Source organism: Mizuhopecten yessoensis, unplaced genomic scaffold (assembly GCF_002113885.1).
Source record: "Mizuhopecten yessoensis strain PY_sf001 unplaced genomic scaffold, ASM211388v2 scaffold11085, whole genome shotgun sequence".
NCBI lineage: Eukaryota > Metazoa > Mollusca > Bivalvia > Pectinida > Pectinidae > Mizuhopecten > Mizuhopecten yessoensis.
In genome coordinates, this window is record NW_018408872.1 from 243,961 (window position 1) to 260,109 (window position 16,149).

General features: G+C 34.7%; 1 protein-coding gene and 1 long non-coding RNA gene across 2 annotated transcripts; both read left to right on the forward strand.

Annotated features, from left to right (window-relative positions):
- The first annotated feature begins 4,895 nt into the window (after positions 1 to 4,895).
- LOC110465513 lies at positions 4,896 to 6,472 on the forward strand. Its single transcript, XR_002464621.1, has 3 exons — positions 4,896 to 4,957; positions 5,514 to 5,689; positions 6,353 to 6,472. It is a non-coding gene; the product is annotated as an uncharacterized LOC110465513 (long non-coding RNA).
- Positions 6,473 to 6,823: 351 nt separating this feature from the next.
- On the forward strand, positions 6,824 to 12,734 carry LOC110465504 (neurotrypsin-like). Its single transcript, XM_021521361.1, has 7 exons — positions 6,824 to 6,992; positions 7,629 to 7,776; positions 8,363 to 8,544; positions 9,250 to 9,397; positions 9,615 to 9,793; positions 12,075 to 12,213; positions 12,545 to 12,734. The coding sequence occupies exons 1-7, from the start codon at positions 6,824 to 6,826 to the stop codon at positions 12,732 to 12,734; spliced, it is 1,155 nt and encodes a 384-aa protein (XP_021377036.1).
- The last annotated feature ends 3,415 nt before the right edge of the window (positions 12,735 to 16,149 follow it).

Consider the following 16,149-nt stretch of genomic DNA (forward strand, 5'->3'; position numbering starts at 1 on the left):
GGTGGGGGGGGGGGGGGGGGGGGGGGGGGATGGCATTTGTATGGCATTAGTATCACTTAACTGCACACTATGTGTAGTATGTAATCGTTTAAAGTATCTAATTAACTTTTATGTCTTCTTATAGTGTTGAGGTGAAGGTTACCACTGTATCAGGTTTAATCACTTCAGTTTTAATCACTTCAGTGCTGTTTATACAGATGAACAGATACATAAGAATTTGTCAAAGCCATCCTGTAGGAGTTACGTACCTTGCAATATTTAGAATGATTTCGCTTGACAAGCTAGTCTGATAAAAAGGTAGAATTTTCGCGGTTTTATAAACTTTTTTAGGTGTCGCGTGACTTTATCTTACCAATTAGCATATGTGTCCGGCACCGGACAATAACCTCGCTGCCGGACAATACTTGTCCGTCAGAAAATGCACACTATCAAAGATTCACTTTTACGGCATTTTTAGTTAAGGGAGTAATATACGTAGTAACTGGAGGACTCTTCAGCTCCTTCACACAGAATATAGTCCGCACATCTAACTTCCAATACAAGAATGATCCTACCAATATTTGTACACTGTATCATTTTCTTATTTTAGATAGTCCGATCGATACGTAATGTCCTTAATAAAAAAAAAAATGGCGCCTGCGAAGAAAACGACATACACCAACCAATATTACCATGCCGATAATAGCTCTTCCGCTCTTCTGGCGTGGTCCGATGGTGAAGTTCTCATAATTTAAGTAATTTAGGTTACTGCAGTAGTAATGCACTCCAGCAGTTGTATACTTCTGTACATACATGGCAAGTTGACTTAATTTAAGACAATGCATCTATTTATTTAGTTCGATCTCCAAAATGGTTCACATCGTGTAACAGAAATGCAACGGCCAGACCGGGACCCCCCGAACTCTAGGCGGACGCTGTACAAGTTGAGCTACCTGGTCGCAGGCACTCGCCCCTTTCTAATTCCGCTACATACTCCCTCCTGTTCTCAGTCTTCGCCATACAACTCTGATTATGATATCCCACTGCCAAGCATTCACCCAGTGCTTGACACAAGGGTTGGCAAACCCACCAATTTTGTAACAGGAAAAAAGAGAAATGCAACAGCCTGACCGGGATTCGAACCCGGGTCCCTCCGAACTCTAGGCGGACCAATTGAACTACCGGGTCGCCGACGATCAACCCAGTCCAGTTCCGTAACATTTGCACAATACTGTAAAAGCCCCTAATTATTCCCATATACAATCTCTAATGAAGTCTATAAGGTCTGAACAAATTACGATCACAATCTCTCCTAACTTTCATCACAAATGGCTAAGTAATTTACAGGCTACATAAGTCTAACATCCATTACAGTATTTGCCATAAAGTCAATAAAACCGATGGCAGTGATTAAAAAGACCCACACAAAACCAACATTTTGAGCTTTTTGTGTAATCCAATGACGCCTTTAACACTTGATAGAGCTCTGTGATTTAATGCATGCAACGAATCAAAATTAACAGTTAACACCCAAACATTATAAAAATATTCAAATTAGGGATACAATTTTACTTTCACGTGTCGAAATCATTTAACAATATTGTTAATGTACATTTTCAAGCTCTCTTACACAGCTTTGATATTCTGCGTATAAACAGGATGCCGTTCTTCCTGAAATACAAATGTGTATTGAGTTAATGTATGGATGTATCTATACCCGTTACATATATGTACTGATCAGATATATGTATCCGGATTCATAAAGGAATTGTTTGATATATTGAAATGTGTTCTGATGTAGACATTTGAAAGGAATGTGGTTACCGTGCTACATAAAGCCACACTATGTGTACCTGAGTATATGTTGGAATACACCTACAGGAGAGTGATGGATCTACCCAAACTACTTGTGATTACTGTGATTCTCGGATATGTAAACGACGCAGTCGGTAAGCTTACTTTCCATATAACTTGAATCACATTTCCTATTATATAATACTGTGTTAATGTGAAAGTGTCCTTTTGGCTTCTTAAGCTTCCTATTCGTTCGAATAAAAATATTGAGTTTCAAGAAGTTGATAGAAATTTCATAGACAGAAGTTGTAGAAGATTTACCAGTTGTAGTGGTTTTAGGAAATGGAATTTGTATATCCCGAAACACTTTGTTTTAGAGTTGGAACTCTCGTGACTGAATGTCTTCAACCATTTCATTGATTTTGCAATCATAGTTGAAATTTTAGGTTCACATCTAATAAACTTGTGCATTTATGCTATGAAGTTTTCAATCTTTCATGCATTATTGTTTCCTGTAATCATATAGTAATTCATTTGAATAACAACATTAAATTGTTTATATATTGATATTATGGTTTTCCTGTTAATGTTGTGTGTCTTTCAGACGAGTACAACGTAGTGCTAATATATTATGTGTTGTGATTTTATTGATCTTTTTGTTGACCAAGTAGGTTATGTAGTACATGTTATAATATGTGTCTATGACGATCTGTGACTTCTATTCCAAGCCTTGCACTTCCTGGTGTCGTTATCAATAGTAGTTCAACGAAATCAATTTTTTGGCATAAACAGATGTGAGAAGATGTAATTTTGACGTCCTGCTTCCACCAGAACATATATCAAGATAGCTTTAGACAGTTGTCAAGCTCATTTGAGTATTGTTTATATAAAACTGCCGATTTATTATACAGTATTATACCGATATGATAAAGACATCGTGTAAATTTAATATATTGTAATATGAAATGGGTGATTTTACACTAATATAATACTAAAACATCGTGCGATTGTCATTGGGTGGGGAATCAATAGCAACATCCTCATAATAGGCAATAGCTTTTCTGTTTTTCATATGATTACGTCACATATAAGTTGAACCATGGAAAGAGTTTAATTTGTGCAATATATTTGGATCAATTCGTTATCAGGTAGACTTGGACTGAATTCTGTTGTTTTTCAAGCGAAATGACGACATTCCATGTTTAGCTTTCAAAAGTTTGCAAAAACAAACATTTCTAAATCAGTTTCACACTTCTTTATACTAAGTAGAAATTCAATGAGATTTGTCATGGATATCAAGCAGCTCCTGATTTATGACATTAGTTTAACCTTAACATATATGTTTGCCTACACAGGAGAATTGGGCAAAAAGTATTCAATCCGTATATACGTTCTCACCTCTAATGAACAGATCAAATTTACAAACATACCCGGGTAGATCTGAAGATGGAATAGTTTCATTTCACAATAAAAATAGTAAATGAAATCAAGATCCAAAACAGATTATCTTAAAAGGAACCTGTGTACGATTAGGTACTTAAAATACCGCTGGCGTAGATAAATTCTTGTAAATCACACCCTAGTTTATTATTTTCTATGGAAGGATATTAGCTACCAGACAAATCAACCAGTGAATTAATGAAACTGGACCAAACTCTGAGCAAAGGAAATAGTTATAAGGTGAGCACTGAAAAAGAACCAGGATAATACGACCAGGGTTTCCGGAAGGATAAGCGTCTTCCTTGCTGCGGCGATGACAGCCGCCATGTAAATCATGGTTAAGTCCAAGTGATGTAACATCCTCATACCGAGATCTGAGGCACAACAAAATATCAATAACCCAATAGTGACTAGTTGAAGCTATTGAACATTTGAAGCATCAGAAGCCCCTCAAATAGATCATGTTTTATATTTGAAAACGAAATGGTGAATATTTGCACAACGGGACTCAAAAGTACAAACATGATCATCGTCAATTTTGAAATCTGGTGTTTGCAAATCAAAATACGTCATACAGTGAATACATTCAAATTTAAATTTTTATTTTAGAAACTACGTACGATGTACGATTTTGACACATTTTGTATTAAACATATTTCTAATATGATCTATATTTTCCCTATAACAAATGTTATACGTATCAGTATCAATGAACACGATTAAAATTGCGATGTTATATATATGATTAACCAAAAAATATGTGTCATATTTCTCAGCTGTGTGTGACATATCCAAAACCCACGACAGGATAAATAATGCATTTCCATATTTATCACTTCCGATTAACTCCTACATTGCTTGCTCAGACAGTCTGGCGTAGGGAACGCTTCCTGTAGATGCTGTGTTTATCAATGAACGACATACACATGTCGAGAAAACTAAAAGGAAAGTCATAAGAAGGAAAAGTACATTTTACATAATTGTCTTCAAAGACGTGTTTAGATTAAATTTGTTTGCTACATTATCTGTTAACAATAACAGTATGAAGTGTAAATGCTTTATCAGTGAGGTTTATATTGGTTAGTACAGTGTGTACGGCGCTGATTGTGTAGCTTACCCAAGGCAACAGGTGAACGGTCAGAATACAGTGTATTAACCGGTATGACAGATCAAGTTAGTCGATCAAATCGTATCTATATGCAAAAGCTGCCACTGAGGACGTAATGTTTAGGATTTAATCATTCACGGAGTTAATTGGAGGTTAATGTTCACTTGTGGTCATTCTTCCTATTGTCAATACCTTTCCCGTTCACATTCATTTCGCGTTCAATTGTATTAGTTCACCTTGGCGCCCAAGTGTCTGGTCGTCTTTTCATATCTACGAACCTATATGTGCATGTTAACTGTTATGACATGTTTTGTCCTCATATGATGCGGTTAAACACAGTTAAGTTGTCCATGTGTGTTAACGTTATGTTAGTTTTTGTTTTGACGTGCTGATGATATTGTATATTTTTTGCATTGATTAGTGAAGTAAAGAATCTTTATCTTTCTTTTCCATAAGATGATATATTCCACTGTTTGTTTTATTTGTAGGAGAGGACCTACGACTGGTGGGTACCTTGGAGCCGTATGAGGGCCGACTAGAGGTTTACCATGATGGCGAATGGGGATCGATTTGTACTGACAACTGGAACCGTTATGATCAGAACGCGGTTGTCGCTTGCAGACAACTTGGCTTCTCGTAATTATTTCGTGTTATTTATTATAAATATTACATCAAAGAAAACATATTTTTTACATTTCCAATACAATGAAATATTATATATTATGATATATTGATATGATTTCCTGTGATTCAAATAAGATAAATTTCAGTTGAATATCAAATATACTTCATTTTAATATTTGATCCTTTTATTTTGTTTTAAAACCAGTGTTACATAACAAAGACTGATCGAAATTTACCCCAATACTGTGACGAGAATAGAATGACAAATATATTTCATTGTCCAAAGTATGCCATTAGAATCTCAAAGAGATAAATGGCCAAATTTTTAACATCTTTTGTTGCGAGATAAAATTGTATGTTGAATGTATTTTTATTGTGTTATTGGCGATGTAGGTAATTGTCATTATTAGTTTCGGCTCGATGCATTCACCTTTATTGCAGTTGAATATTTCTGATATTAATGATTGTACTGATTGTTGTCAAAATGCCCTTGTTAAGTATGCTAAGTTAAAAATGGAAAATCTATGCTGTTGAATATTTGTATAAACGGAAAAGTATTTTTACCTAGAGAGGGATCTTTCCGATCAGTGACAGATGGTGAAGTGGGCCCAGGGAAGTTCTGGATGGATGACGTCATTTGTCGGGGATATGAGGACCAACTCTCCAATTGTAAATTTAATGGGTGGGACATACATGACTGCGCTCACTATCTGTATCAGGAAATTTATCTAATATGTGAGCCACGTAAGTTACATATATAAACCTATTAACATATGTACATATAATTTTGTAAGTTTAGAGTATAATTGAATTTTATTGATACAATAATTTGAACAAGTGATTAGGCATTAACTTATTGCAACTTGTGATAGCCTTTTCCCATTTTTACGTTATAATATCATTGCTTTTAATGTCTTATTTCCGCATTTTGACAAACCAAACCGCGAATTTCGAACACAATGTATCCTAGTTTATTGCATAGTAATTGAACGGTATGTTTAATAATTATGTCGGTATGAAATGCCAACGTGAGTCATCTAATTTAATACAATCTGATAATTACTATTATGTGTGAAAGGATATTGACGGAACAGTATCGCGATTGGTACATTTTTTTTGTATTATTTGAAGTGGTTAAGCATCACAATTGCATATATAAAAAGCGTAACAAATTACCAGGATTACATTTCTTATGAACCTATTGATGTAATACTCGCAGATGATCAAGTTTGAAAGTTTTTGACACATGCATTGCATTAAAGGGTCAAACACAGTTCACTAGTACTAATTAAGTAGAAGACCTTTTGCTTTTAAATGTAAGAGGTTAACCACTTTTGTCCTCTTTAAAAAAAAAAAAAATCAATCTGAATGTTGCATATTCCTATCTACACTCGTCGTTTTTAATAGAATTGGTTCTGAGACTGATCGGCGGAGACAACCCGTACGAAGGGCGTCTGGAGATTTTAACCAATGACTATGGCTGGGTATCTGTGTGTATGGAAGGCTGGACACAAACTAACTCAAATGTTGCATGCAGACAGCTAGGTCTCAGGTTTGTAACAGCACCATTTGGATAAATGACCAGATTGTATAGTTTAATTATTGTCATAAATGTACAAATGTTCTCCCGGTTTCGTTCCGGTATTAAACACTCACACACTGACCATGAGCAATACGTTTTAACAGAAAAGTTTGGAAGCGTTTTCATTTTTAAATATGCTTATTTTTATTTAATAATTGGCTTGAAAGGTTGTTTAATTAAATGTAGTATGGAAAACCGTAGAACTTTAGTATTAAATGAACGCTGATATATACATAAAATACATTAATTTAGTCTTACTTCGTTTGTATATTCCCGACAGTGAAGGATCGGCTAAGATGGCAACAGAAACACAAAGTGGAATCGGTGCTTTCTGGGACATTCGTGTGGAATGTTTTGGGAATGAGAAAAGGATTGATGATTGTGTGCTCGATCGTTCCAGCAATCTCACTTGTTCCCATATGTCGCCAGTTGAAGACATTTACCTTACATGTGAACCAGTTACAGGTATTCATACAAGGAATCACATCTATGTGTAGCTTTTGGAAGGCAAGTACTGAGTTTGTACAACAATTTTGGTGATCGCCTTCCTGATGGACGTTTTTACTTACTGTATGTATCTGAAGCATTTTAAACATGTTCGACCCCTGAGGAATTTACTATCTTGTTGAAACAGCAGAAATGACAAGTATAGAACATAGATGAACATTAACGGTATTATGGCAGGTTTTTTTGCCAGTTATCAAGCAAATCGCTTGTAAGAATGATGGAAGCATTATTAACATACATGTAGCCCTTGGTATAATAATGATCGAAGTGAGAAAATATCTGTTTATAATTTAAGTACGTTGATGCACATAGCCAAACAAAGATTTGTTTTACTGAACTATATCATCATTTAGTCCAATAAAGACTCACTAGTGAAGTCTTTTTAGAACTTATCCCGGGAACTAATATCAAAAGACTGACAGTTCATGTTTAAAGTGTTCCGAAACATACCTAGAAATGCAGCGAAAGGGAAAATGTACCTTTATCATAGACGACTGGAACTGTACATATGCAAATAGGTTAGCAACAATCTTTATTACAAAGAATAAATAATCTGTTTATAATTTACCAATGATAATACGTTAATTTCGGCAGATGGCGTTCTCAGACTGGAAAGAGGCAACAGTCAATTTGTTGGGAGACTCGAGGTTTGGTACGATGGAGAATGGGGAACCGTTTGTGAGGACGAGTGGAGGAATTTCCCACAAAACGCCCAAGTTGCATGCAGACAACTCGGCTATAGGTACATAACTATATACTCTATAACCACATGCTTTGCGATCGTTATGTTTTGTATTCGCAACGGGACTTCATGCGAAATGTAGATTCCGTGGATTTGGTGTTCTTCTTACAGACATTAAGTCATGAGTATTAACTATTAGTAGTTCTTTGTTGAAAAACATATTGTGTAAACAACATAATATCTATAGTAAGTAAATGTGATGTGCGTTTTTAAAATCGGGCGAAAACTGTCGAAGGGCGAAAATTTGACTAGGCGAAAATTTCCCTGTAGTCAGTACTAGCCCGATATGAGTGCGCAATGGAGTAAAGTTCATCCGTTATTTTCGAAGATGTGATAGAATATTTAACCCATTATGTAGGTGTATATGATATAGAAGAGAGTATTTGAAGTAAAAGGGGTCAAACATACCATGGCATACACGTTGTCTACATTATATCTTCTATCTTCAATCCTGTCTCACATAGGGTAGCTAATTAGTGTCAAAACTATTGAGGAGAATTCAACCTAACAACAACTTATCTAAGTTTCATGTAGTGAGCAGTTGGTATCTATTTTCTAATCATTCATTTCTGTTGCTTCAACACAGTGGAGGGGATCATAGGCGTGTTAACAAGATGGTCAACCTAGCCGTCAAATTCTGGATAGATGACCTGCAATGTCAAAACAACGAACGTCGACTATCCGACTGTATGTTTAAAGGATGGGGGAACGAGAACTGTTTCCATGCATTGTTTGACGATGTATTTCTTACTTGTAAACCGTACAGAGGTAAGTTGTGTATAAACTTACGAAACAGAATGCGTAGTGTCAACACCATGGCAGTAACTGGTTTTCAGCGAACATACAGAATAGTTTATAATAGACGAAAGTAGCCGATGTTGAGAATGAGATAAAATTGTAATATCATGTTTATAAAATCTCGAATTTGGTACAGAACCTTTCAAACACCATTTAATTCTCTACAGCTTCATCATGCATTGATAATCACTATTAGTTCCAACTGGAAAAGTTATATTTCATGCAGCACACTGCAAGTTGTGTTCTAATGAAACCAGTTGACTGCTAGGATATGTTATGTTAAGAATAGCATACCAGATAGTTAAATTTACAAAATATGTATTATGACCATTTTCAATAAAACGGAGAAGTCCTTGACCTGTTAAACAGCTGACCCCTACTGAATTGTACATATAAAGAACGTCATTTTGAGCACTGGTCGGCCTCCTCCAAATGGAAATCATTCCGGCTTTGGACAAATGTTGTCATCTTAGAGTAATTGAGTTTACACCACTATGAATGCCATTTCTCATTGCTTAGTTTATAGTATGGCATCGTCAAGTACACATATAATGACGAGTATTTGTTATTCTCTCAGGTCGTTGAGATAATTGCAAACTACATTTATGATTTTTTGCTAATAATAGGTTGTATGCGTCTTGAAATATTTAAAAGCAGTTTATTTGCCTTTAAAAGATGGATCAATTCGGATGATCGGCGGATCAAACAAGTATGAAGGCAGATTAGAGGTTTACGTATCTGGAGAGTGGGGAGGAATCTGTATCAACAAATGGGACGGAAACGTATTAAATGCACATGTCGCTTGTAGGCAACTGAGCTTCACGTAAGTGCAATGAAAGTTATATTATTTTCCACACAAATCATTTTATTTAAATCAAATTATTTATAAATATAGTGCAATGTGTTTGGGATATAAGATCAACTACGTTTATTTTCAAGAGAATAGGGTTGACACTTGTCAAAGATTTCGTTGAATTATTATATCAATATACTAATTACATTTTACTATTATATGCCATTGATAATGGTTTATTGTTCAGCGGAGGTACATTTAGACATTTAAATATTTCCGAGAGAGGGATGGAGACATTTTGGATGGACAATATCGAATGCAGAGGCGATGAGGTTAACCTCGGAGAGTGTTTTTTCAATGGATGGGGCGTACACAATTGCGCTCACTCTTCAAATGGCGTGTTTCTTACCTGCAATCCAAATAAAGGTAATGTGATGTAGTTCCAAATGTACGTGTTTTTGATGTTTCAAACTTAAACCTGTTTACTCGGTTATCTTGCAAACCAGACATCTAATTTTTCTCGCCCTCTGCAATACTATGTAAAAAGCACATGTGCGACAGGACAACCTGACTAGATAGATCCATTGACTTGTCTGGGATATTTTTATTAATCTCATATTCTGTTTCTGCTCTTACTCTAGCGTTTTGGCTTTGTGTGACTTAATTGTGGCTGTGTGCCCTTAAAAATACCGCGTAACCCTTAACAGGCTTATAGACCTTTGAGACTACCATTGCGCACTGCATTACAATTTGATGGTCCATGTATACTTTCGTTTGGCACTGTATTACTATTCATTTAATAAGACGTTTAGACGTATGTTAGGCACTGTATTACTATTCATTTGATAAGGCGTTTAGACGTATGTTTGGCACTGTATTACTATTCATTTAATAAGACGTTTAGACGTTTGTTTGGCACTGTATTACTGTTCATTTGATAGGGCATTTAGACGTTTGTTTGGCACTGTATTACCAATCATTTAATAAGGCGTTTAGACGTATTTTTGGCACTGTATTACTATTCATTTAATAAGGCGTTTAGACGTATGTTTGGAACTGAATTACTATTCATTTGATAGGGCGTTTAGACGTTTGTCTGGCACTGTATTACTATTCATTTGATAAGCCGTTAAGACGTATGTTTGGCACTGTATTACCATTCATCTGATAAGCCGTTTAGACGTATGTTTAGCACTGTATTACTATTCATTTCATAAGGCGTTTAGACGTATGTTTGGTACTGTATTACTATTCATTTGATAAGCCGTTAAGACGAATGTTTGGCACTGTATTACTATTCATTTAATAAGACGTTTAGACGTTTGTTTGGCACTGTATTACCAATCATTTAATAAGGCGTTTAGACGTATTTTTGGCACTGTATTACTATTCATTTAATAAGGCGTTTAGACGTATTTTTGGCACTGTATTACTATTCATTTAATAAGACGTTTAGACGTTTGTTTGGCACTGTATTACTGTTCATTTGATAGGGCATTTAGACGTTTGTTTGGCACTGTATTACTATTCATTTAATAAGACGTTTAGACGTTTGTTTGGCACTGTATTACTGTTCATTTGATAGGGCATTTAGACGTTTGTTTGGCACTGTATTACTGTTCATTTGATAGGGCATTTAGACGTTTGTTTGGCACTGTATTACTATTCATGTGATAAGGCGTTTAGACGTATGTTTGGCACTGAATTACTATTCATTTAATAAGGCGTTTAGACGTATGTTTGACACTGTATTACTATTCATTTGATAAGGCATTTAGACGTATGTTTGGCACTGTATTACTATTCATTTGATAGGGCGTTTAAACATATGTTTGGCACTGTATTACTTTATTTAGTTGGTTGGATGTTAACAATTTTATTATGTCATTGATTACCGTATTGTGTTAATGAATACTTTGCTCTCGTGTGACTTCATTGTATAGAAAGGCTGTTATAATTTCCGTTTTGGTATGTGTGAACTTATTATTGTTAAATGTCATTAAGACTTTTGTGTGATACTTTTGTTTTGAGCTGCCATAGTGACCTTATTGTGTTAATTGATGTAGTGCTCTGTTTGGCTTTATGGTGTTGATAGATCTGTAAGACTTATATTTTTTCTGTCACGGTGACTTATTATGTTGATTGACGACTAAAATGTCCGTTTAAGTCTGTATTACCTTATTGTGTTCATAGACCATCAAAATAACCATTTGAATTTGTATGACATTGTTGTGATAAGATAACAATTCGTCTCAAGATGACCTTATGGTGTTGATGAAATGTTTAGGCTTACCGTACGATTATGAATATTTATAAATTGTGTTAAGAATATGTAGAAAATAGGAACAAAATGGTTGAATTTTGTCATATGTTTCAATTAGCTCATTAGTGAGCTTTGAGGGTTTGTTGTTTCTACCCGAGCTCTCTCGGGCTGATGACGTGACATTTATTGGTTTTGACCTAGATTTACCCCTACATCTTGTAGTTTTTTGAAGTCTCTGCAAGTAAAACCTTGTTCTCATTTTGCCTTTGTTCACAGTTTGCCCTAGTTTTATCGATTTAACTTCGCTTTATGGTTATGTTGGTATTTTCTTGCTGTTCTTGTCTATTCTGGTTTCAGGATTATCTCGTTTCGGATACATATACACAGTCAATATACAACGTGGCAATTATGATGTTCTATACATGTACGTGTATATATTTGAAGGTGACATCAGGCTGTTAGGAGGGGCGAATGAGTATGAGGGAAGGGTCAGTATATTTCTTGATGGCCGATGGAACTTTATTTGCGGTGGTAATTGGAATAACACTAATGCTGCAATCACCTGTCAGCAACTCGGACTCAAGTAAGTTTGGAAAGAAAGGAATTTTCTTCAAGTAGAATTACAGAAAAATTTCGCTCTAACTTTATTGCACTACTACGCTATTAAAACTGCATGCCTTTTCTATGTAGTTTGAATGCGCCGATTTATCATTATGGTAAACTCTTTAAACTTGTTTAATACGCCAACATTTGAATGCTATTATATAAGTATTTTACATAAGTAAAACAACTAAATTATTTGAATTACTTTTGTGAATTCTTTCCTTTCTTTGTGGAGTTCGGGTACAAAACGCTTTATCACATCAAATTTGTTGAATAACGAAATGACGTAGAACATTATTTCAATTTTGAAGTGGTGGAATTGCTACAAGCGTGCAGAAAAATACAACGGATTACATCTTGGACGTTGATTTGTACTGCCGTAGAAATCCTAAAGAGCTTGTAACATGCCCTACAATAACTTCATCTTGCAGTTCAAATACAGTGGCGTTTGCTTTATGCTATGCACCAGGTAAAAGTATCAAGACATCCTTGCAAACATAATGCAGAAAAACACATATTTAAACTTGTTTGTAATTGATCTGATCCACGCTCATTTAGTCATTGCTAGGATATAGCAGTCTCTCGTGACTTTCAAAAACACAAATGTTTTGTAGATGGCAATATTTTTTTATGTGTTCCTGCATTCGCAATAAAATCCATGCACCCTGCGGAATAAAGTTAAATTTCATTTCTAATTAACAATATTATAACGAGAGAGATATAGTTATCTTTATGCATGAAAGGAGTATTGTAAAAGAATATCGAATTACTAACTGATGAGTATACGACAAAAACATTTAACCCAGTGTTATAACGACATAACTAACGCGTTATAACGAAAAAAAAATCGCCTTTCAAAATGACACTTATAGGCTTTCGTAGTCATTCCCGATATCTATTTAATTATCATTCAGAGTAATGAAGTAATGAAGGAGGATGTTATATATATACTTAATAAGATGGATAAGTACATTAATTGAATAAATACTCGAATAGGCCATGTAAAGCATGCTGAGCCAAATGGTCGTGATAAATTAATAGTTATAAATACATGTTTATTGATGTGGTTGTTGTTATTTTAAGATAATTGTCATAATTTTTATTTTTATACGATGTCGATTTCAAAGTGGCATATGGTTTGGTATGTCAGACTAACCAACAATGTGCAGGAAATGCCATTTGCATGGTATCTGACGGAATTGAAAAATGTGTTTGTGAGAACGAGGAAAATACATACTGGGACGAAAACTTACAATTCTGTATTAAAAGTAAGTTATTTCGAGAATTTCCCTCTATAAAATAGATAAATCACATTATTATATTAGCGCAATTGAGACGCTATGAAACATAAAATAGTTAGTTGTAATTTAAAAGTTTAATAACATAGTTATAATTATTCATGCATGACTAATTCAAAATGAACTGAGATATTTTAGTGGAAGTGAGGGTACGTTAACATTAAATATTTACATATAAAGCTAATCAAAGTGATTTATAATGCACAATATGGTCATTCGTCCATTTGAAAATTCCTTATTTCAAACAAACTATGTTGTCTATAAAAAGATAACTATATATTAGTATATATTTCATTTTATTCCCCTTAATTTATTCGTTGTCGTTAATGGATATATACTGTTCGCTGTTTCAGAATCTTTATACGGGCAGGTATGCGCTATGAAAATGTCTAGTTGTGAAAGCAATCTAAGATGCCAAGAAACCACAGACATCAATCGCTGTGCTTGTGAAAACGATACCTTCTGGAGTTACTCCTTAGAAACGTGCTTAGCGAGTAAGTATTTGATAAGGCATTTAGCATATTTATGTAATAGCATATTTATGTAATAGCAAGAGAAAAAGTTCATTGAGGTGCACAGTATGGCATATAATTTCAATCATTTATCATATCATCGGTCATTTCAAACAAATGAAGTATACGAATCCTGTTAGAAAGTGGTGTTTTTCTTTTTACAGAAAAGGGCTATAATGAGACTTGCGTTTCGAGAGGTTGCAAAAGTAACCTTATGTGTCTGGAGTTTGAGAATGCATCACGATGTGCCTGTTACGGAGATACTGAACAGTTCTGGAACGAAGCTAACAATACTTGCAACATAAGTATGCTATCATGATGGTTCCGAGATATTAAATGGTTCAGTGGCTAAATGAAAATGTTGCAACTATCACCAACCTTTAAAGTGTCAGGCTTTTAACTATCTATTTATTAATTCAGATCAGCTATAGCAAGTATAAATGTTAATACATGTAGTTCTATAAATAGTACTTTTGATAGATATAAAAGAATTTTAATCATTTTCAAGTCAATTTTGATAATGAATTTAGGGTGTTGATTGAAAGATTTATATAAAATGATTTTCGTCTTATTCTTGTTTGACCTGGTCATATCGTTTGCAGAGTTAGGTGCGCATGCAGTCTGTGACCCTGCTATACCAGACCAGTGCATCATTGGTCTTGATTGTCAGAGAATAAACGCAGACGCGTCGTACACGTGTTTGTGTACCGGGAACGATTCTTTTTGGGACGACAACATGGATTTGTGCCGTAGAAGTAAGATTGCCATATCTTAGTGTGTTATCCATTGTGAAAACAAAAATTCGATGTGAGTCAAACGTTAGTCAGAGTTTTGTCTACACGACGACATTATTTAAATGATAACAGGATCATGTACTTATGTTGTGAATTTTGATCGATGCGATATACTTAATATTTGTCTCACAACTAAGTTTAGAAAAGAAATCGGAAATTTATAACTGATTTGTAATAAAGAAATGACGTCGACCCCGATCTAAGATACAAATTTACTGTTTTCACTATTGTATTTACTACAAAACCTATATAAAGTTTTAAAAAAAATCACAAAGTAATAATATTTTTGAGTTTAAGAGCGACTGATTTTCTGAGGGTGGGGGTGTACAAGTGATAATAATTCCGGAAGTGGTGCTTCTTTAAAAAACAGAATTGCCATAATGCAAAATTAGTCACGTATCAGTTTATATTTCTGGAATCCAAAATGTCCACACTAGTGATAATTAGATGCCATTATGGAAGTTTGTTACTATTTATTCTTCACCTAATAAGCTTTATGTAAAAGGTAACTGATATTGAAGAAACATTATACAATGAAAAACAAAGTCGCAATACCGATTTGAAGATCATCGATTCTGTTTCAGGACTGTCTTACAATGAAACATGCTCATCCCAAGTCATACTTATGTGCTCCAGTAATTTGGTTTGCCTAGAATCCAACGATTCTAGCCGATGTCTGTGTGAGAATAACACATTTTGGGATATAGAAAATAATTCCTGCAATGACAGTACGTATATCAAATATTTGTATCCAGATTGATATCCAAGTATTAGACATTGAATTTTGTTGAATTCCTGATAGAGCATGTGTGTTTAGAAAATTTAGAAACTTTCCATCAACAGCTGCTTCATCAACACTTACTTCTCTGTTATAAACTTCCTGGTGTATCTCATTCATTTTCGCTAACATTTTGTTTCTAAGTAAAAGTTGGTGCTATGGGACTACTACACAGACCAAGCTTCTATATAAAATATTATGTCACCACTGTCATTCCAAATACCCATCTATCATGCTCATTACATTATAACTCTATGTCTATATTATAACTATACAAACAAAACATTTTCATACACAGGACTAGGCAAAAATGCTACATGTAATCCGGATATACCTGATTCCTGTATGAATGGCCTGGTGTGCAGAAGACCGGAGGAGGATTTGATGTCCAAATGTCTGTGTGCAGAAAACAGCTCCTTTTGGGACGTAAAGATGCAAGCGTGTTATAAACGTAGGTAACAACAATGTGTGGAAGACCCAAATCTGATAAAATTAGTGTTGTTTTTGTTTGCGATGTTATCTAACCTTACATGA